Source organism: Tachypleus tridentatus, chromosome 12 (assembly GCF_004210375.1).
Source record: "Tachypleus tridentatus isolate NWPU-2018 chromosome 12, ASM421037v1, whole genome shotgun sequence".
Lineage (NCBI taxonomy): Eukaryota > Metazoa > Arthropoda > Merostomata > Xiphosura > Limulidae > Tachypleus > Tachypleus tridentatus.
Window position 1 is genome coordinate 2022501 of NC_134836.1, and position 24111 is coordinate 2046611.

The window sequence follows — 24111 nt, forward strand, 5'->3', positions numbered from 1 at the left end:
ATCAAAAATTCTATTTCTGTAAGCTTTATGCAGAAAAAGCATACAAAAATAGGTTATTATAGGTTAAGCTTCAGTAAACAGGTTTTAAAGGTTCACTGGAAGGCCTGAAAATTCACACACTCTTGGATACACAACTGGTAAGCCTAAGTGAGTGAACATACAAATGTTTTCAGGTTAGTTATGTGCTTGTACTTCACATATTATTGGAAAAATATCTTTATAATTCTCCAATACATCTTTACATACATACACACATATATTTAGTTGTCTACCAAATTAACAATAGCTTCCAGAAAATATTGAGTGAATTTTTAAATATATGAAATGCGCAAAATTCTTTAATATGAGTTTAATGTTGAAACTGATAAAGAATTTTAACAATAAATAGCACAGCTTTGAACTCTTCATGATCTGGTACAAATTAACTATATTTGTAAATTATAAGACATTTGAATTTACCATTGAGAATGACCCTTCTCCAATTAGTTTTCCAAATATGAAATCTTTTGGGGATTTCTTGGCTTGTTGCTGCTGCATTCTTGCAGGTGATGGACCTGAATGGCTAGACAAAACAGGTGTTGGCATTGTCACTGATGCACTTTTCACAGATTCTGGATGTTGGCTTATTGTTTGCTAGATAAATAAAGTTTTGTAGTTAATTAGAGCATTTTCATAGTACAGCAAATTATTAGATAGTTTTAATGATAAAAGTATCTTGTTTCTTAGTAAAAAAAAATATGGAATTCATATACATTGTTAATGTATATAAGTAGTAATGCAAGCTTTGTGAATCTGGTAATTTTAGCACTTTTTCAATGACTTTTAATGTGTCACTAGTCATATCATATATCTTACTAATTCTTTCTCACACCTGTCATCAGATTCTTTTTTCAACAGTGTATTCATATCTTCACATATTTATCAGAACATTTAAGATACTGCACATTAAAGCTAGTGCTGGTTAGAGAATCATTTTCATGGATACAAACACAACAATCAAATATCAGGAAGTATTAGTATGAATCAATTTAATTCCAAAACATATATATTTCAAGTATGTTACTGTTGTATGAATGAACAGTAGATAGTCCTTACACTAAAGTGGAAGAGTGTGTGAAACAAAACCCTTTCTTGAGTGGGATAAATGAAGCTTCACATATGTATAAAGAATATCCTAGCTTTAAGTAAGTCAAGAGGAATTTACAAAGGTATATGATAGGAATAATATACGTGGTTTCTATGAAGTATTACATAGGTATATATGTTAAAATGGTATTTTCCTCACCACCTCTCACTTAAGTTCTACAATTCACTCACTAGGCAACTTAGGAATCTAATAAAGCCAAAGACCATCAAGAAATCATATCAAAAAAGTAAAAGTGTAAGAAATGTAGAAAAATGCCATACATAGTTTACCCCAAACCAATGAAATAATACAAATGGATTATAAATTTACTTGAAAAAATCCAATTACAAGGTCTATTACACTTAGTGGTATAACTAATACATAGACCAACTTGAAAGTCTCAATCTGATTGTGCCAGTGCAAATAAAGTTACTGGTATTTCAAAATTCCTTGGAAAGACAAAAGTTTGACCATTTAACAGTAGTTAAAAACACAGAAACAAAACATGTTATGAAAACAGAAGAAACTGCCACACCACACCCATTTTGAGACAATGCATGGTATAAGTACAGATAATGTCAAGCTCATCATGTTCTAAAAACATGCAAGTCCAAGAAGTCTTGATAAAAATGAAATAGAAACTCTATAACCTGAGTGCTTTCAAAAAGATGGATCTTTCTTCTTCAGTGGCAAACTGGGAGTACAGATAATGTTAAGCTGATAGTCAGTGAGAAGGAATATATCAATGTCCACTCTCAATTTTTAACTAAGAATAGAGTAAACCCTCTATAAGCAAAGATAAGTTACCACCATTATCAGTATCATAAAGAATGTGCATCTTATGTTTAATGTGTAATGTCAAAAAGCAAGGTGGGACATAAAAACTTTACTTCAATTTTGCAATTAAGACCTTCAGGTATAGACAAGGAAAAATGGTAAAATTAGAAAAAATTAAATTATTTGTTTTTATGTTTAATAGATATAACAATCATTTAGGAGATGAGTACATTAAAAAAGAAATCTGTTCTTAACCCTGTAAAATTTGTCTGTTTTACAAGATAATTGTAGAAACAGAACCAAAACCACTTGTCCATGTAAGATATTGCATGAGTGTGAAATATTTTCTAGATGATGCTCATATTTATATTTAAATTTTGTTTCAGTCATTACCTGTGTTCATTGCAAGTTTTTTATAATTAGAACAACATATACACTATACAAATGTATATATTTTGCAGGATTATGAAAAATATGGGTTTAAAAAAAATAACTGGGAGAAAAAGGTCATTTTTTCATTTTCAGGTATTTCACTTCATTTTTGAACAATTACATGAATGACAAGCATACAGAAGTTGACAAATCAATCTACTGCCTTTTGTAACAGTCAGTCATTAAACGTAAAAAGGAATGAGATGATTCCCTAGAGCACTTGAGTCAAGTGGACTAAATTCCTATTATGTATTTCTATTATCATTTTTCATGTTGCATTAAACAAAGCTAATTAAAGAATCTGAAGTTAATACTCCAATATTCTGCTAGTGATTATATATGATTTTAAATCAAATGCTTTTTCCTACTTAACTGCAATATAATTAAAATATTTTTCAGCTAGCTTTCAATGTTTTTCTTTTGGTGACTGATAAAATCACAACTTTGATGTATTATATTTTACGTTTTACACAGAAATGGTATTTGACTTGCTTATAATGAATTTGAAACAGTAGTAAGCAAGTTAACAATCAAGTCTAAAAACATGACAAACTTAAGAAATTTTATTCTCAATAAATAAATTTCTAGTTTAAAAGGCAGATTACAAATTTTAATGAAATTATAATTAAATGAGACATTAGAAAAATATGAACTAAATGTTTTAATTACACACACACAACACTTCAAAGCTTACACCTCACTCAGATTAGTTTTTGCAAAGGATGGCAATTTGTGGTTTCCTTTAAGTGTGAACCAAGTCAGTTACATGCATAGATTAATCACTACAGTTTGAAACAAAACTGTGAACTAAATATTACACATAATATTTAACAATAATAGTTGCATAAACCGTACTTCAATTATCATAAAACATAATATAACTCATAACTATACTTAATTTGTTTCAGTTATTGTTTTGTATGAGCTAGAGTTTTAAACTTTACTGTTTTGAATATTAATTACATATATTTGACTTTGTTTTTTTCAAGAAGGAGATTAAAAAGAAAGTTTTACAGTTCAACATGCTGTATCTCTCAAAAGGAGGAATTGCATGAGTCTTAACAGTATCCTGTGGATGCAAGTGCCACTTTTGTTTACGTTCCCATAAAGGGCAACACAGCTGTGTACTTTTTATGGGTATAAGTGAACTCGTTGATCTCAGTGCAGCTTATCCAATCAATATGAAGATGACAAAACCAAAAGATGCAAGGCTGAGATACCTCTAACAGAATACCATAACATTCACAGAGGGCCTTGTTTCTGTGAGTATATAAAACAAATTGAGACAACAGGGTGCACTTCTGACGAGCCATGTATATATGAGACCACAGTATTTATGAAAACTGTTGCTGAGGTTATCCATGTTGTAGCAGTAGAAGTGCACAAGAATGCAGCAGTACACTTTACTTCACTTTGGTGTCAAGATTTTTACTTTGTACAGCTCTCTGGTCAACTTTGCAAATGTTTTCTTACAAGCTTTATCATGCTCAAGAACCAAAAGAGATAAAATCAACATGTTGGGATAAATCTATGTTGCAACTCTTAGTAAGATTAGAACTCAATGATCAGTGGTCTGCCAATATTTTATGAACTGATGAAACACTTAAGCCTTTCTGTATGGTAACACATGCAACTGCAACACAGAAGTGTGTAAGAAATTTATCAATCTACATTTCCTACACATATTTACATTCACATAATACAACACACTGAACTGTACAATATTCTTTATAATCACCCTTTATATTACAGTTTCATAGGTCTATGCTGAAAAACTGAAACTGTTATTTAATGTATCATTATTCAGAACTACTACATCATTGAAAATTTTCAGTTATGAGTTAGGTTGTTGTATTTGATATATAGTGCAATATTCAACTGCTGTTTCTAATATTCAAAACATGAACTCGTGTGATTAAAGTCCATACAATGTTGTGAAGTAAAATAACTAAAGTAGGCAAGACAGAGCGTACGTATAATAACTTTCTTTGGACTAATGTAGAGTACATGTAGTTTTATGTTCATACGTATTTGTAAGCGTAATATGCAGTTTACTGTGAACCAAATGCAAGAGACATTTAATACACGTGTAAAAAATTTATATATAATGTATATTCTTAATTAATTTTATACTCAACTTACAAATCAAAGTTGTTCTTCATTATAAAAATTGCTAAAGTTCTTGTCTTTTGTGTTAATTGTTACCTGAACATATTAAACAAATTATATTTTTACTTTACAAATAAATATAATTATTCAAAAAGTAAAACTGTGCAAGTTTGAGATGCACAAAAGGACTGTGGAGCCAAACATCTACAAAGTAGAAACATCATATAAACATGTGTGCCACATAATTTAGCCCATACAGAAAGATTTTTGAACATAAATATTTTTACACAAAAAAAAGTTTACAAAGTCTAACTGAATAAATAACAGGATTTGCCAAATATTGTTAGCTACTAGAAATCAGAATTACTACTTCCAACTTTACATAAAGTTATTGTTAAAATGCTGTTGCTTCTTTGTAAAAAAGAATACTTCTTAAGCTTTTTCTAGGGTTGTTCAGAGATGTCTTCAAAATATAAAGATCTAGTTTGGGTGGAGTTAATAAAACACTGAAGGTGATACTGGTTTGGTCCTTGCCACTAATACAGATTTTCTAGTAAAGGAAGGGACAAGTGAACCACTGAAGTCCAAGGTTCCCTTGAATGATTCCATCGGCTGAACCAGGGCTATTGGAGGAGAGACGTATCTATACAACCCAAACAGATAAACAATGCAGTATGAGAAATCACAGACATTATTTTCTAGAAAACTATTCAACTTCGCAAAATGTGTCAAATCATTCTTTTGTAATTGTTCTGCAAGGAGGTTTAGCTTTAATTGAAATAAATTTTTAGACTGTGATTGCTCACTTAATATTTTATCTCTTCCCTAAGGCTTTGTATTCAAATTATTCGAGTGAGCCATCATGTCACACAGAAAGTGCAAATCCCACTGCCATGACAAAGTTTCAATTTTCAATCTTACTTTTTTCAATAAGATACTTTTTTATTTGAGGAAATAAGGAAGTATATCGTTCCAAGACTTTTCCTCTACTTAACCATCTACATTTGCAAAACCAGTAAGATTACCAAGAGTACAAGCACTGCTTTTCTTCAAAGACTCAACAAACTGTCGATGGATGGACAAGTTTCCACTTCTAATATAATCCACAATTTGTACAACAATGTCCGTTAATTTTTCAATTCATCACTTTTAGACATCTGAGCACATAAATTTTCCTGATGCAAAATGCAACAGAAAGATGGCAGCATAGACTTCACATTATTTTCAATTAAATGCTGCTTCAAAAGAGAAACAAATCCTAATTTCACCCCAGTCATGGCAGGAGCACCATCTGTTGTGACAGAAACCAGTTTTTTAAAATCCAGATTGAATTTTTTAACATTTCAATAAATTGTTTAAAGATACACATGTTCAATCTTGTAATCCACAAAGGCCAAACATTTCTTCTCTCACTTGAAGATATGAAATTACATATCAAACCCAAAATATCAACTGTGCAGTGTCACTAACATCTGTTGACTAATCTAGTGCTAAAGAAAAATACAAACAGTCTTTTAGTTATTCAAGCGACTGATTTTCTATGTCTTTCGCTAACTCTAGCATCCTGCAGACAATTGTTCTTCAACTTAATTGCAAGTTATTTACCTTTTGAAGAATATCTGTTAATTTTTTAATCATAATTCTCCAACAAAGTTTCAATGACCACAATTAATATTTCTTTTACTAGTTCAGCATCAGGAAATGATTTTGTTTTTTGAGCTAGAATTCAAGCTACTTTATAGCTAGGTAACGTAACTAGTTCAATCAATGATAAAAATAATTTTAGGCCTCTCTTTTGTTCATAAAGTAGTGCTTTCAAATGGCCAGGTTCATTTATATGATTTTTTGCTATCAACTGGAAATTTTACATCAAATTCAAATGTGAAAATTGTTAAAGTGTTGCTTAAGGTTGTACACTTTATTATTCCTAAAAACAATGTTACACAAAAGACACACTGGCTAATTATTTGCTTCAATCACTGCAAATTTCAACTCCCAACTTTCATTAAATTGTTGTTTCATGTTTTTCCAGTCACATGCTACTCTCTTTTTTGGCAGTAATGCCAGAATCAATTAAACTGTCTTTATTTTCTTAGTATTGATCATCATTTGGATTCTTTTGTTTTCGAATTATCCATGTTACGGGATTAAAAACAAAATATATTTAAACACTTGAAAGTTGCACAATAAAAAATATGTTTGCAAGCTCATGCAAAATGCACTGTCAATAACAAACATACAAACCATTTTGATGTTACAAAATGGGCAGAGTCTGTAGCAGTGATGAAGCTCGTGACATTAAGGATGATATGAGTCGGTGCAATTGCTGATTACCAAATTTGTGATAAAAAAGTAAATGATGTAAAAGTTGATTCCCATATTCGAACGAGCCACAACTGTGCTATCCACTGGCCACATGTGCTACAGATGCAACAGAAAGGGTAAGTACATACTGGTCAACTTCCTTTCGGTACACACATTATATCCAGCTATACAATTTTTAAGATGGTATCAATTTAAAACCCTTCCCCACTACTAAACATGGAATTTGAAAGAATTAAATCATGATTTAAAAATGAAAAAAAAACCAAAAAAAAAAACCAGAAGCACACAAATGCTATTTTTTGTTTTGTTTTTTTGTGGTGGATGGAGTTACCTAGAGAATTAACATGTACTTTATAATTATCACACAAAGAACATTTATGCAACCCACATACACATGCAAACTTAGGAAAATACGTGGTCAACAAATACCCAAGATCTTAGTTATTAACAAGTTCCTTGATGTTGAAACAGTTAACATCACTAACATGAAGAAAGTTTGTCAGTCATTTCAAAGAAATAATCTAAATACATGTACCTGGAACATTCTTAAAGAAATCATCATAAAGCTGAAGGCAAGCTTTATAATCTTGATCAAATATACAGATTTTCAAAGCATATCCAAGATTCTCAATCTCTAATGATGCTGTTCGATAATAACCATAGTAATAAAAGATTGAGTTTATCTTTCCAACTACAAGTGTAAACACATCAGATGGTCCATTGTTTGTTTGTATGTTTTGAGTTTCGTCCAAAGCTACTCGAGGGCTATCTGCACTAGCCGTCCCTAATTTAGCAGTGTAAGACTAGAGGGAAGGCAGCTAATCATCATCACCCACTGCCAACTTTTGGGCTACTCTTTTACCAACAAATAGTGGGAATGACCATTACATTATAATGCCCCCACAGCAGAAAGGGCAAACGTGTTTGGTGCGACCAGGATTTGAACCCACGACCCTCGGATTACAAGTCGAACCCCTTAACACACTTGGCCATGCCAGGCCCATGGTCCACTGAACAAGAACTGATTGATTATGAAAACAGCAAATGATCTATTGTCCAAAATAACCAGTCAATAATTGTTTTATTCTAGACTCCTCTTCCATTTTCAATTTTACTAAAATCAAATTAATCATACCCCTCATACAGAGTACTTAGCCTACATCTCAGGATTTACATGTAAATTTTACAGATGAACATTCCACTGAAGATTTTGATATTTTAAGAATAAAGAACACATCTGTCAGCTTTAGAAAATGTTTCATTTTTAAAATATACATGCCCATCATCATGTGATCAAACAAATAAATGTATAAAGTATGTACCTTTGTATATTCATCACAAAATTTGCCTAGAATGCTTGTTATTTCTAAAACTGTTTGTAAATTAGGTCCAAATGAATTGGTATTTCTACTGTGCTGCAAAAAATTGCTATCTTCATACATACTACATAATGGCCTTGACAACAATGATGCAATTTGTTTCACAGCCTTCAAGACAACACTGAAAAATGTCTGTCTGATATAGAGCAATAAAAGCCTGCATCTTGGGAAATTACATCTTCTGGGTGAAAGTTGAGTAAATGATTAACTTTCTGGAACCTCTTACTAAATTGATCACAGTTTTAAGATCAAATACAGCAAGAATAAGTACTCTTCTACAATAATCACTTGACAGGTAAGTTAGTTCTTTATCTGAGGTAGTAAATACTTGAAAAGTTTTAAAAATTCATTTAAAAGGCAAGCTGATGCATACAGCACACTACCTAAATATTCTAATTAGATGAACTCAGGCTGTACATACAATAAATGAACATGCATGCTTCCCTTTGACTTGTCAGCTTTTAATGAAATTATCACATTCACAAAAGATAACATTTCACCACAAATAAAACCAATGTTTGTTGTTTAAAAATTAATACAAATGTAATTGTCTGTCACCAATTAAAAAACTGTTGGATAATATTTAAAGATTGTTGGTATTTAATTATTTTATGCTTAATGTAAATACAAAATCACAGGTAATTAGTATGAATTAATATATTAATATTTAAAATATAAAATTGATCATTTTGTAAAAAACAAGATTAGTAATGTATCCAGCATAAAATATTAATGATATATATGTATATTAGTTGTGCAAACACTTGCTACTCCTATTTCACTCTTCATAACATTACATACACACATGGGACAACTGAGAAGTAAACATTTATATCTACCCTTTATTTTTCAGGAATTTATAGGTTCCCTTTCAAAATCTTGCAATTTTCTGGCCTCCATTACTGCTGATGGCAACTTATTCTATAAGCTACTTACCTAGTCTAAACCTTCTCTAAAAAGCCAATATATTTACTTAGATGAGAAAGTGTCAATAGTGCAGAGAATATTCCATGTGAGGTTTAACTAAGAATTTTCTCCTCCAAAATGTATAATCTTACATGTGCTATAAAAGACATTTGCAAACTACCTGTCCTATTTACCCACTGATTCTAGTTAATCTGTTGTACCTCAACATCACAAATACAATGAAAAATACTAGACAGTTTAACGCCATCAGTAGTTTATTCTGTCACTATTAATAATATTAATAGAAACAAAAACAAACAGATGTCCAAGCAATAACCCTTTAAGCACAACACAAATAACACAGGTCCAGCTTTACTGGCATCAATTACAACCTACAATTGCTCTGACATAACCACCTTAAATGCTAATTAATTCTATCTCTGATTTCTTTCTTTGTTGCCAATTATAAATTACTTTCTATGTTATTCATTCCCTCTTTTAATGTCATGCCTATCTTGAATTAAAAGCAAAATACTTTGAAAAATTTCCTGTCTCATATCACTTTTAACCCATTATTTCAATTCCTTAATGATATACAATAAAAACTTTATTTCTGTGATCTGGCAGACAAGAGCAGTGATGAATAGGTGAAAATTTAGGTTACGAATGCATTTCTCTCACAATATTTTAGAAGAAACATTTTGACATCTTGTTCATATTATAAATTACGGTATTACTACATCATAAATTTTAAACATTAATATGCAAAAAATAAAGTATATAAAAATGTTTTAAAATACAGTATATTAAATGAAATTATAGTACAAGCAGCTAAAAACTGAAGTTTCTCAGTAAAAGAATGTAAACAAAGCCACAACAGCAAAACTAAGTTACAATTTGGAGATATTGAAATTTTCAGTTATAAGAGCTTTCTGATGCAAAAATGCTAGATAACAAAGCTTTTAATGTACCTTGTTTTTCTACAAATTATGAGCAAAAATTTCATTTCTTTTTATTAACACTTAATTACAGAATGATCACTCTTCCCCAGCGTACCCTACTTCAATCTGTGTAACAAAACCTGCATTACTAGTTAACAGTGTATCTAAAACTGGACTCACACCCTTGTTTGGTTGACCATTTTGGGGAAGAAAATCCTGAAAATATTTCAGAGAAATCTCTCTTCCTCATTATCTAATCCTATACAATCTCAATCAAATTTTATAACTATTGCATCAGTACTCTTAATTAAACCGTATTTTATTACATAACTAGCTGGAATACCCATCCCTTGGACAGAAGTTATGTAAATTCATGATTAATGAAACATTATCTTAAGGCATTAAAAGATGCTTTGAAGACATGCAGTTGTAAAAGATGTGCAAAAATACACATAAAATCTGCAAAACAAAAAATGTGAAACTGCAAAGTTGCATGTATCCTTGTAGGGACCCAAAAAACCTTGTTGCCAAATATGGTGAAGATCCATTCACATGAGGTAAGATAGTGGTAAAGAAAATGCAAAAATGCCAATAAGAAACACAAAATACAAACATGAAAATTGGTATATCTCTCTCCATGAACCAACAAACTATCATGCCATATTTGGTGAAGATCCATCAACAAGGGTAGTTGTAAAAAATACAAAAACACCAATACCATTTGCAAAATGCAAAACTGAAAAATTTTATTCATCTCCCCGTGGAACCTCCATACCAAATCTGGTGAATGTTTGTACATCCATGTGAAGTATTTACATGGATATACAACAGACAGCTCTATTATATTTATATAGATTTCTAACTAACATCATCTGTCTGATCAGATGGCCTATAATAATCACCAATGAAAAATTTTCTACCTATAAGTAGCTTATAGCCTGGACCATCAAATACTTTTTTAATAATGTTTTCCAACTCAGCATTAAGTAGTTCCATTATATCGTACTTTTTTTTTTATAGAGCCCAAACTCACTGATATTATTTGTAATAATAATACTCATAAGCACTGTGTGAAACTTTTGCTAATATTTATTCTTTGTTACCAAAGTGAAGTGAAATACTATCTAAAAAAGTAAACTATTTCATTTCCAAATTTATACATCACAGTGTAGATAAATTTATCACTAAGATACCCCTATTAATAAATAACAATATTGTTAATTACTAGTAATACGTCAACTACATAGACAAAACATCTTGTTACAGCTCTGCTAAAACATAATTTATCAGACAACAATACTTAATACTTAGCAGCCAACATAAGTACCACTACCAGCAGCAATAATGAAGAAAAATTTTAACTCTTTCATATGATAAATTTTACCTCGTATTTCGACTCGTTTAACACTTGATAATTATCTGTTTCTATCTACTATTTGATTAATGTAGTATAATATAACCTGCTAGCTGCAAACATACAAAAAATATATTAGCTATTTATGTGACTTATTTGAGTCCTTTTTAACGCACCATATAGTTGGTTAACATAATTTTGGTGTATGAATAATATTATGAAATTGTGCCTACTTTATTATTTGATATTATTCAGCACACCAACTGCTTAATGATTATCTTACAGATTTCTTTTCACCACAAGTAAGGTATGTTACAAATTATATTTTATCTTGGATTTAAAACACAAAAATTAATATAATTATTACACAGTTGGTTTGCTATATAATATTGACTAATAAATGAGGTATAATGCCATATTATTATTCACATACATATAAATTAATTGTGATTAATATATAGTTTGAGTTAAAAAAAAAGAAAAAAGAAGACAAAAAACCCGAGAGGCCTAACAGTATTTTTTGGTCTTCTCAGTCAAGAAGGGCTAAGGAGTCTCAAATAGGCCAAACTGCAGTCCACAGCAGAGGATGAAATGAATAAAAGAACATATTCGGCCTTTACATCACGGATTATATTTTCTATTTTACTTTTAGTGAAATCTGTAAGTACAATATTATTAACTACTCTGAATTTGAAGTAATACCAAAATAATTCTTATCTTCTTACCTTATATTTTCATAATTCAAGTACTTATTACTTGTCATACCAAAAAAACTTATCGTTTCTTCAATATTTCCCTCTGTAATATCAGTAACAAGTTTAACATGTCGGTTTCCATGCCTATATTGCCAATACTTTCCAGGGTCCCGCTAGTCATTTTACAATTAATTTTTTAAGGAAGAATGTTTATGTAGCCACTGTGTCCCAGCCAATAAGTAGCCCTTTAAAAAGAAAATAGAGCACAACTCACCAGTAGGTCATGTGACAGCCAATGTGTTAATTACCAACATTTATATAAAATTACAGTGATACAGAATAAAACTGGGCTACCTCTAATTACTTTTGTTTGACACACACATCAGAACAATAGTCTTCCTACAAACACAAATATGATTAAAAAAAGTATGAATTACTGACATGTTTATTTCACTTACAGGTAAATTTACATTAACAATCAATACTGAACCCCTCTTTTTTTTACACATTTTTTTAACAGTGCTTCTACAGGCCATACAGACTAGACATCAAGGATTTTGTAGAACTTAATTTTTCATGTCATTCTGGATCACTTGTTTATTGGACAATACTGTTACCAAAATATGAGTGGACAAAAAACAGATAATTGCCAAAATATTTGTGAAAACTGGATCCATAACTGGCCACAAAACAAATACTGACATCAATTAAGCCGCGGATCACTATACCGCGAAATCGCTTAAGCTGCTGTAGCAAGTCTTGTGAGCGAGGATTATTGAGGCTCACCGGTAATTTAAGAACATGTAAAAACGCAGCTTACGAATTTAATCCTGGCTTTATAACTTCAAGGGGATATTTAAAAAGGATTTGCTTTAATTTGGGAAATAAATAAAATATATTACAATAGAAATCGACCATTAATCTACCTAATCCACTCTCCATGTCAGCTTTATGGAGGCCGCCATTGTTACCGAATCACACCTCTCCATACGTTAAAGTTAATCCGCAGTAAATCCGTGAAAAAAGTGATAAATAATTAAAGTATTATTTTTAATTCGATATAATGATCACACAATGGCCCAGATGAGGCTCCTCGGCGGAGCTGTTGGCGACTTCAGCTTTTCAGTCACAAAGGTTTAAGCTGCGGACCACTTAAGCTGCAGTTAAGCAGGTTGACCCCCCAAATACTGCGGCTTAACGGCGCTCCACTGTACTATTGACATTCAGTAAGTGTAGTAATTTTGTATTAATTAAGCAACATTAACATAGAAAAAGAAGAAAACAGCTTGTAAGAGCAAAGTGTGTATATGCAGTACATTGATGTCAGTGTACATGAAACAGTTTAGAACTATAGGTCAAAATGGCATGAAAAGCAGGTGGAAAACAGCTGCAGAGCAAATTAAAGTCCTGAAGAAAGAAAAAAGGAAGGACTGATTATGCTATTCTCTTGAAAAAGTGATGAAGATGAAATGTCTAGTAATACTTCAGAGGATCCCTTGGATTTTGTAACATCAAAGATACAACACAGATCATTCAAGAACTTGTGTGCGAAAGCAAGGCATTTAAGATGTTGTAGTACTCTGACAGGATATGAGAACAATGTCTATTCAATTTGGCAGTTCTTTGGTAGCAAATCAACAGACACCACTCTTTTTAAATGAAGAAGCTTCACAGAAGGAAACAAGTTTCAGTGCTCCTGACAAAAACAACCAATTTATTGTATTCTGTGTAACTGTATTAGGGGTTCTATGCACCATAATACTCTCAGGAGATCCAGATGATCTTATGAATGTGGCTGGAAATAACATTTGTAAGAAATCTGATGACACAAAACTATTTTCATCTACCAATTATGTGCAACAAGTTCTGCTACAAAAATGTATAATAAAAATTATACTTGCACTGTTATGTTAGCTGACAATATTTAAAGAAGTGAAAGAGAGACTGAAAATGGGAGAACAAGTTTTTGAAACAACAAGATAGTGGTTTCATTGGCTGAAGTCTAGGTTTCAGCTTGGACCTATAGTACGATCTGTCCAGCATTACTGCAAGCAAGGTGCAGTGAAAATGGTAAATTACCATTTATCAAGTGGATGATAATTTTTCCACTGATGCTGAGGCAAAGATATTTATATCTACTCTGAAAACAAAGAACAAGAAAAGCAACAAACAGCTAAGAACACAACAAACCATGCCTAATCTTCAACAACACTACACCCTAGGCTTCCACTAGCCATTAGCCACATCACCTGTGGCTAAAAAATCTAGTGTTGGTTTCGCCACAGTGATGAAAGATGATAATTTTTCGGTCTTGGATGGTCTTTCTTTATTTATTCCGCTCAAGTTTTGGTCTTAACAGCTTTCGTGGTTTTTATCGCCATCCACACCATTAATGATGACAAATGACCAGAGGCGTCCCCCAGCAAGTTGAAGAAACAAGAAACATCTTTAAAAACTACCACTGACTGTAATCTATATTTCCTTTATATATGTATTTTTATGATTTCAGGGCTATGACAACTAAAAAATTAAATTTAAAAAAAATTATTACTCAGCTGTGCTAATGATTTCTTTTATTTTCATTTCTTATGCTACATGTTTGATTCTGCCCATGGTACACAAACAGTAATCAGAGAAAACCTGACTTTCGTCAAACCAACATATGGTCTGTATCAAAGTGGAAATCCCAAGTTTTGTTTGACATGTTTGAACTGAGATCATGACAACTCCTAGATCAGATAAAAAGACATCTAAACAGTTAGATATAAAATTTTTTTCAAAAGAAGGTTGAAGCAACAACATCAACTGATGGTGGGAAATCCGCTTCCAAAAGAAAAGACAGCTCTGAAGAAACTAAAGCTCGCAGCAGTGATCAGACCATCGGTGTGAAAAAAAATATACCCGTGATTTTCACAGAGTTGTTAAAGAAACTTGGTTTTTACAGTTTCTTTGGCTGGAACATGTTTCCCAACAAAATACATTTCATTGCAAATTATGCAGGGACAACAAGAAAACAAATATTCATGCTACCACTGTGAAAACTGCTACTAAACCTATAAAAGATGACTTGGTGAAGCATGAGCAGTCAGAAAATCATCACAGTGCAGTAGCATCACAAGTTTTGAAGAAGGATATGTCAAATGCTGCTGTGAATGTGTATGTGGCTTGTACTTTCTACTTGTACAAGCAAAGGAAGCCATCCCAACTGTGAAGTTTCATTTCTTCCTTTCACTACAAGTATTCAATGTAAGAATATTCTTCATTCTAGTATTAATAAGATACTTTCTGTTTTCTACAGTATTTTCTTAAAAGAAAAGGCAATTTGACAATTTTCTAAAAGTGAAATATTTTGAAAATATCTATCAAAAATTAAGTAGCTAGCCAACTCTTCCAAATATCTTTGTTTATTACTTTAATTGGTGGTCTTATTTCAACACACAAGTTCTTATATATTTTTTAACAGGGAGTGACCTTTCTAAAGAAACTACAGACTCAATCACAAAGTGGAATAGAGAGCTTCATATACACCCACAACCAGTGTGGATGATATGTACAGTGCCCTAAATCATGTAGTTCAGGATGAAATGCAGGCAGACTTTTGGGTATCGTCTTTCCCAAGGCAGATCGAGGATTGTTTGATGTTGACTTGGTTGGACTTGCAACTGATGGTGCAAATGTCATGGTGGGAATAAAAACAGGAGTTCCTACAAAATTTAAGGAGGAATGCCCTTGGATAATAAGAAGTCATTGTTTGACACACGGATTACAGTTGGCAGCCGAAAAGGCAGTAAACCAGGTGCCATACCTTGTGAAGTACATTTCAGTTTTGAACCAGTTTGCAAAAAGCCTGAAATATTCTACCAAATTGTGTCGGGTTCTGGAAGAGAGCAAAGTATTGCATGGAGTGAAAAGCAACAAAATCAAGCAAGTGTTCTTCACATGATGGCTTTCTTTTAATTATTATGTCCATGCACTAGTCAACTGTATTGCATCTGTGATAAGCTGCCTGCAGGTTGTAGCAATAGAACGTGGTACTCCAGGCTGAGCCTTGCTACATGGTCTAGTCCAGCAAATGTCATGTTATAGCTTTGTCATGAAGACACATTTTGTGGCTGAAGCTGTTGGCATTCTTGGACTTTTATCAAGATCTCTACAGAGAGCTGATTTATCTTATGATCAGGCTAAAGCAATTATTGATGGGTCAATTCAGTTGCTGGTACACATCCCTGGTCCTTGCACACAGACTGCACTGAAGGAACTTCCACAAGCTTCTGATGCCAGTGGTTACACTTCTTACACAGGCCATGACATCAAAGATATTGATAAACAATGTGAAAAGTACAGATCAGCTGCTGAGTCATTTGTTGAAGTGGTTGTCACAAACTACAAGTAGCATCCCCAGATACTAACATCATGTCATTTTTTTCAATATTTACCCCATGTCACAGCAGAGCAATATCTGATGAGGATGATTTGAAGAAACTCATCCAGCACTTCTCTCCTTTCGTCAATGAGGCACTGACAGAAAGGCTGCTACTAAGGAACATAATGGAACAGGATGCTCACAAAAACGGAAACATGAAGAGCTTCTACAAGAAATACATCCACCAGATCCATCAAACTTTTTCAAATCTGTCTCAGCTTGCAGCAATTGGATTAATAATTCCAGTTACCTCTGTTGATTGTGAGCAGGGAATTAGCAGGTACAACAGCATCAAAACAGATGCCAGGAGTAGTCTGTCTGTGGCCAAGACAGAAATGTTACTAAACTTATCCATGGAGTCCAAACCTTTAGATCATTTTAACTTCAACTCTGCATTCAGATACTTAGTCACTCACAAAGACAGACGTGGTTACCATTCCCTGTTGAAGAAATGTGGTTCGGAACCTCAAGTGTCAACTTCTACCACATCTTCTGTTGAGAATGATTTGGCTGAAGAGCTGCCATTGGATTTATCTACTTATAGTCATGCTACTATATTCTAGTTTAAAGTCATTTTTATTTGTCTTTGTGTTATTTTGATAAATGTATCTCTTTATTTTCCTCTTTATCATGTTTATTTTATTATTATTTTTTTGGTTGGAAGATTGCTGGGGAATAAAAAAATAATACAAAACTTAAAGTCTTGTAGATTTTCACATAATTACAACCATTTTTTACTGGATGGAATTGATGCATATTAAAAGTCATGCACCACACAGTTTTTGGCAACCTAAAATTGTGGCTAAACAGCTGTCACTGTGCCTAAAAGAAAATTACTTTGTTTAGCCACAATGGCTAAGCTAAGAGAGTTATTTTTCTAGTGGAAGCATAGACACTGTACATACATCTTCAAAGTTTATTTCTATGTATTAAGAGAATCAAAAACTTGTGACAGAGTCACTAAATGTGCAAATATTTTGTAAACCTTTATGTGGAATTTTAGTTAAACCTGAAAATGCTAAAAATAGTTTTAGCTCATTCCAGAATGATATTATATATTAAGGTCTGCTATATGGATGCCTGGTCTGTGGAAGCATTGTTAAATAAATATGCATTTGTTTTCCCAAGTGTTTACAAATGGTATTTTGTTAATAAGTGTCATATTTGCACACCATAGGTAACAGAAGTGAACATACTGTTATATTAACCATTTCTTCTTTTTTAGTAAACTGTGCTCTATCAGTAGAAGTCAACAAACTGCAAATTATCAAATAATTTTATGATTTTGCTTACTAAAGAACTGACAAAACTGGATAAAATAACTTTTCTCTGGAAAGACTATACAAAAAAATCTGAGCAATATTTAATGAAATTAACTTTAATATTGATGGTATTTTTTAAAATCTATTTTATGAGAACCTTATGTTATAAATTTTGTGAACAACATAGTAATGGACCAACAAGCAATATGATCCATAAATAGTTTAGAAACATGTTTAAAAAACAAGTGGGGCACATACAAATCTTTCCATAATTCATCAGGTTGAGTCACTTTTTATACCCTTTTAAAACTAAGTGTTAATTAACTACAATAGAAATGGCCATTCATGAAGGGAGTTGGCAATTACTAACACAAGAATTATACCACATTTAACCACTATTCATATGTGTTGACATATTAAACCTACATTATCCTTACCTATGTATCAAAATAGCAATATGTATAAATTAAGATATTTTATGGAGCTATAAATATATTCTCTGTAGAGCTGAAAGTTTATTGCATGAACACTCATTACACATATGCACTATTACTGTTCCAATTAGTAGTTACTTTTTAAAAGTTTTACATATAATAATTTTGTATAAAGTGCAACTCAAGTAATTATTTATTTAAAACATTAAATTACTTCTCTGTAACTACCTTACTTTATTGTAAATGAAATAACTTAAAGGTCATTATTAGTTTGTTTTTGAATTTCACACAAAGCTACACGAGGGTTATCTGCACTAGCCGTCCTTAATTTTGCAGTGTAAGACAAGGTAGGTAGGTATTTAATGTTTATTGGAACAAAGTTACAAGGCTATCAGTGCCAGACAAAATGTGGTACAGTATAGGTATAGGACAATTAAGGTAAAAAGTAAAATATGTAAATTTAGGAACTGCCAAGAAGACTGAAGCAAGAAGTACACCCTTGCAGTTAGTCACCTGAAGTTGGTCTTTCCAGTCAAAAGAAAAGTTGAAATGTGCAAAAGACATTGTGTGAAAACATTAAAATGTGTAAAAGAAATCATGCTAAAACACTATATAGTCTGATTAAAAACCTTAAATTAAGTGCAACAGACCAATGGGTCTTAAAAATGTAAAAACATGAGTGAGATGGGCAGTGTCACCTATAATATAGGCCAAAGTCAAGGGCAAGCCTGCCTTACAAATATCTTTAAAATGGTGTTGTCGTTCTAGGCTGTAACGATGGCATGACAATAAAATGTGGATGATTGTGATCTGAGTGTCACATAGACCACACATTGGTGCAGCAGTACCAGATAAAAGGAAGTGGTGGATTAAAAAACTGACCAATGCGTTGCCTTGCAAAAACAAGTTCCTCTCTTTGATCCTTACAGAAGCAAGAGGGTCAAAGACCTAGAAAAGGTTTGATTTGAAAAAGCTTGTTTTGTTGTTCATTCCAGGTTGCCTGCCATCTGGTGTACTGTCTGGATTTGATAACTGGACCATAGTCCATGTATGGAATGGGTACTGGGATAATAGATCCAGAACAAACAGACTTTGCTGCTCTATTGGCCAGCTCATTCCCACAAATACCAACATGACCTGGTATCCAAAAGAATTGGACAGAGACAAATGAGAGAGAAAGATGGGCCAGTTTGTTTTCAATATTGATGAGAAGAGGATGGTGACTATCATGGAATGATTCAAGGGCCTATAGACAGCTGAGTGAGTCAGTATATATTGTACAATTTGTATATTGCATTAGTTCAATATGATTTAGGGCAAAAGAGATGGGATACAATTTGGCAGTGAAAAAAAAACATTGTAGGGGGGAGTTTGTGTGCCACAATCGAACTGTCACAAACCATGGCAGAGCCCACTGATTCATCCAATTTGGAACCATCTGTATATATAGGAATGGATGGATTATATGAACGATGTTCAGCAAAAAAAAGAGTGATATTTCCAATTGGGTGTATCTACTTTCCTCAGATTACTCAAAGATAGGTTACAATTGAGGACAGTAATTTGCCATGATAGAATAGGGTGATTTGAAGAAGCTGCAATATTATTCAAAGATAAATCCAATTCTACTAATTGCGCCTGGATTCGGAGATTAAAAGGAACAATGGCAGGTTTTCTGTTATTAAAAAGTGTGGTCCACTGTGATTGGAAAACACAACTCTAGGTAGGATGCTGTGGTAAGGATCAAAGATCGGAAGCATACATTAGAGACAGTTGCAAATGGCAAATATATAGAGAGGGTTCATGAGATTTCACATACAGACTTTGCACAGGAGAAGTACGAAGAGCTCCAATGCAAAGCCAAAGTCCCTGGTGATGGACTGGATCCAACATTTTTAGTGCTGAAATTCTGGAAGAACCGTAAACCACAGACCCATAGTTAAGTTTGGATCAGACAAGGGCACGATACATTTTGAACATGGAATATCAATCTGCTCCCCAAGAAGTAGAAGAGAGGACATGGAGAATGTTCAATGCTTTTAGACATTTGATATGCAATACAAAATTTAATTTACAATCAAATATAAGACCTAAGAACTTTGCCTCAGGGACGACAGGAAGTACATAATCATCAAGACGGAGTTCTGGATTTGAGTGATTTCCAGTTTGCAACAGAAATGCATAAAAATGGTTTTAGAGGATGAAAGTTTAAAACCATTTGCTGTGGTTCACTTCAGTATGTGATTGATTGCAGTTTGTAGCTGCCTTTCAATAAATCTCATGTTTGATGACTGACATGAGATGTGAAAGTCATCAACAAAAAGACCGTTTGCAACTGTAGGGGGTAGCTGTTCACTGATGGCATTAATCTCTATATAATGAGAAGTGTGACACTCAATATACAGCCCTGAGAGACTCCAAGTTCCTGAGGGAAAAAATGAGAAAGTATTTAGCCCACACGGACTTGGAATTGGCACATCATTAAGAATTGCATGATGAAAAGTGATAAGTTACCCTGCAATCCATACAAGTGAATGCATCATAAGATGCCATGTTGTATTGTAAGCTTTTTCTAAATAAAAAAAAACAGTAACAAGATGTTGTCACCTTAAAAAGGCTTCTATGATTGATGTTTCAGGGCAAATTAAGTGGTCTATCTTAGAGCATTGTCTTCGGAACCCGCACTGACTAGGTGAAAGAAGGTTGTTTGATTAAAGAAACCAAATGAGGCAGGCATTGACTATCCTCTCTAAGACAACTGGTCAAAGCAATTGGACAGTAATTCGAAGGAATCATTGGATCCTTCCCAGGTTTCAAAATAGGGAGTATGATAGCTTCTCGCCAAGCTTCAGGATAGACATTTTCCTGCCATATCTGATTGAAGACAGCTAGGAGAATAGTAAGAGAGTTTTGGGAAAGGTGGCATAACATCTCATAATGGATATTATCAGGTTCGATTGATGTATTGCTAGACCGATGAATTGCAAGTTTGAGTTCCATCTGTGTAAGAGGGCAATTGTTGTCATAGGAATGGTCAGTTGAAAAGGAAAGAGGCAGATGCTCTGCCTATGTTTTAATGGCTAAAAAGGAAGGGGATAAGTTGAAAGAGAAGAAGAATTCCACAAGAGTACTGGCAATGCTCTGTGCATCTGCAACTTCATGGCCATCAGATATTAAAATAGAAAGGAGGGCAGAAGTATATCTCCCATTCACCCTCCAGATCTTATCCCATATAAATTTTGTGCTGGTGGTTGAAGAAATGCTGGAGGTGTATTTAATCCAAAATTCCTTCTGGCTTTGACGTCTAACTTGTCGAGTGTGTGGACAGGCTTGCTGAAATGCAATGCGGTTTGAGAGCGTGGGATATCTTCAAAATTTATCCCAAGCACGTTTCTGAGTTTTTAATGTTATAGAACAGGCATAATTCCACCAAGGGTTTTAGGGATGCAGCGAGTAGCAGCTTGTAGAATACTGTTGATTACTGCTGGACGGAATTGGTAATAATACTTTTCGAGCCTCTGCGTAAGCGAGATTGTTAACTGTCTTGAGATGTTGTACTTTTTCTTCTATCCATTTAGGACAAGAGGTAAAATAAGAAGGATGCGTACCAGTTCAGTTTATACAACGTGGTTTGGGTTAGCATTCGGTGGCATAATGGTCTGCCACCACAACGAGCACAAGTCAAGGAACCATGGCAAGATGGTTTTGAATGACCAAATTGTTGACAATATCGTACAGGATTTGGAATATAAGGTCGCACCTTACAATTCAGATATAGTGCTTTTATTGTGGTGGGAGGATGTGGTACTGTAAATGTTAGTATTAGAACATTTGTTGGTTCCAGAGTTTCTTCTTTTCGCGTGAAGATTTGGCATACTGCTGTGACACCTTGGCTGGTGAAACCTATGAGGATCTCCAATTCGGGGACAGTCCTTAAATCTCTTTCAACTATAACTCCTCTGGAAGTATTCAAAGTGGAATGAGGAGTACCCTCAATGGGTATGTCACCCAAGGCCTTTGATGTCAGGAGGAGTTTGAAATGCTGTGATGAAGATGTTTCCACTAAGATGTCTCTTGAATGTAGCTTTTTACCGAATTACGGGAGCCAGCAAGCCCTTCTGAATAAAAAATGGGGACATCTGCCCGAGAGGTTTGTCACTTATGGAATGCAAAATTAAGAATTGCGGGACAGATTCATGTGGTAGTTAAGCTGCACAGATTCATCAATGCGTGGTAGTTCTCCAGTAGTCGGGTTTTTCTCGATGGTTTCAAGTTGTGTTATTTTTTTGTTTTAGGAGTATCCATAATAAATAGAAAATTTCGTGAGCACTATACCTGAACACCAGTGTCAGACACAATGTCCACAACACCCATTGTGGATGTCCTATGCTGGTACTCAATTGACCCTGGCCCAAATGAACTAGCTGATTGATCCTGGGGGGCCACCCCAAGACTGCCCATTTACAGGAATTCAAGGCCAAAGTGGCATGTTGGAGATGGACCCCTCAATCACCAGAATTCTCTCCTCCCCTTCACGGGTTACCACGCACGGGTTACCACGCACGGCAAACACGCAGGTGGATGTTTAGATCCGAGATCCAAGGGGAGGTAAACTGTAAGAACAGAACCTTCTCTGGGAAGTCCCCTCACCACGTACAGGAATCCACATCGAGGGGTGTATAAGACAAGAGGAAGGCAGCTAGTCATCACCATCCACTGTCAACTCTTGAGCTACTCTTTTGTAAATGAATAGTGGAATTGATCATAACATTGTAATGCCCCCACAGCTAAAAGAGCAAGCATGTTTGGTGCAACAGGGATTTGAATCTGCAACCCTCAGATTACTAGTCAAACACCTTAATCAATCTGGCCTATCATTATTAGTAAGTTTATGGTCAAAAGTGGTAACTTATGGCAACTTACATTAGTACTAGTAGTAATAATAAAAACTAAATTTAAAAGTTAATATATTGTCTTTGTAAGTTGTTATTGACTTGATAATTTGTGTCACTACACACCATTCAAGTGAATCTATTTCAAGTCATCATGCAAACCTACTGTTTGTTTAAGTACTAACTTAAGTTTTAACGTTGATTAGAGTCATTAGCAGTACAACTACTAGTACATTTCTAGTAGCCGTGGGAAAATTGTCCAAAATAGTTTTTACACAACGTCTTACATTACAACACCTCTTTTACCATTTTCGAAAGCAACATACTTTCGTTATTAGTAATACTAAGTGAATATATAAAGTTACTAATATTAATTTATCACAATAATTTTTTTTACATTATTCATACTTTAGGCTAAGCCTAACTATTTAATATTATTCTATACTACTTTATACACTAGACAGCACTGTATTACAGTTAGACAGGCTTAAGAGTAGGATATGTATCAACATTCATCACTTTATGCATAAATTTACGTTACAACTTTGTTATATTTTAGTTTTCACTAATCACAATTTACAATGCTAATATCGTGTATACCATTACGACAAAAAAAACGGAAAAGAAAATTCACTTTAAAACCACAATAATGAGTGTACAAAATCGGTCTTAAAATTCCAACGGATAAAAATATCAACATGTTACATACCAATCCCTCTTTTACGGATGTCATTATAACCAAATTCACAAAACAGAAACCCAACACCCACTCGCTTGCCTAAACTCGGCCATGTCAAATGCCTCAAAGCGCCCCCTGAAAGGATACTCTCAAAGCATTACGTTTTAAATCAACGATACGTAGTGTTTACAACTTTTGCCAGGTTCGTTAATGGAAAAAATTTGTTTCTTACTATCAGATATACTTGCACAAAGTTAATTATGAAGAATTTCTTTTGTTTTGAATAACTAAAAAAAGAAAAATCAGACATACTATCAAAAGATACATATAGCCCATGCTCCATTTTTTACTTCCACTGCATACTTTGTTGTTTTTTT

At 33.4% G+C, this 24111-nt stretch overlaps 1 protein-coding gene across 3 annotated transcripts in view; it reads right to left on the reverse strand.

The window, feature by feature from the left end:
• LOC143234879 (3-phosphoinositide-dependent protein kinase 1-like) overlaps positions 1–23900 on the reverse strand; it is a 62749-nt gene extending 38849 nt beyond the window's left edge. Inside the window, exons 1-2 of one of the 3 annotated variants that reach the window (XM_076472569.1) lie at positions 23765–23900; positions 460–633 (exon numbers count right to left, since the gene is read on the reverse strand). In XM_076472569.1, coding sequence (XP_076328684.1) covers positions 460–633; positions 23765–23788 — 198 coding nt within the window. In that variant the 5' untranslated portion in view covers positions 23789–23900. Of the gene's footprint in view, positions 1–459; positions 634–6688; positions 6708–12074; positions 12285–23764 lie in introns of those variants that run through there. The other 2 variants (XM_076472571.1, XM_076472570.1) reach the window with 2 other exon arrangements.
• Between the last annotated feature and the right edge of the window lie 211 nt (positions 23901–24111).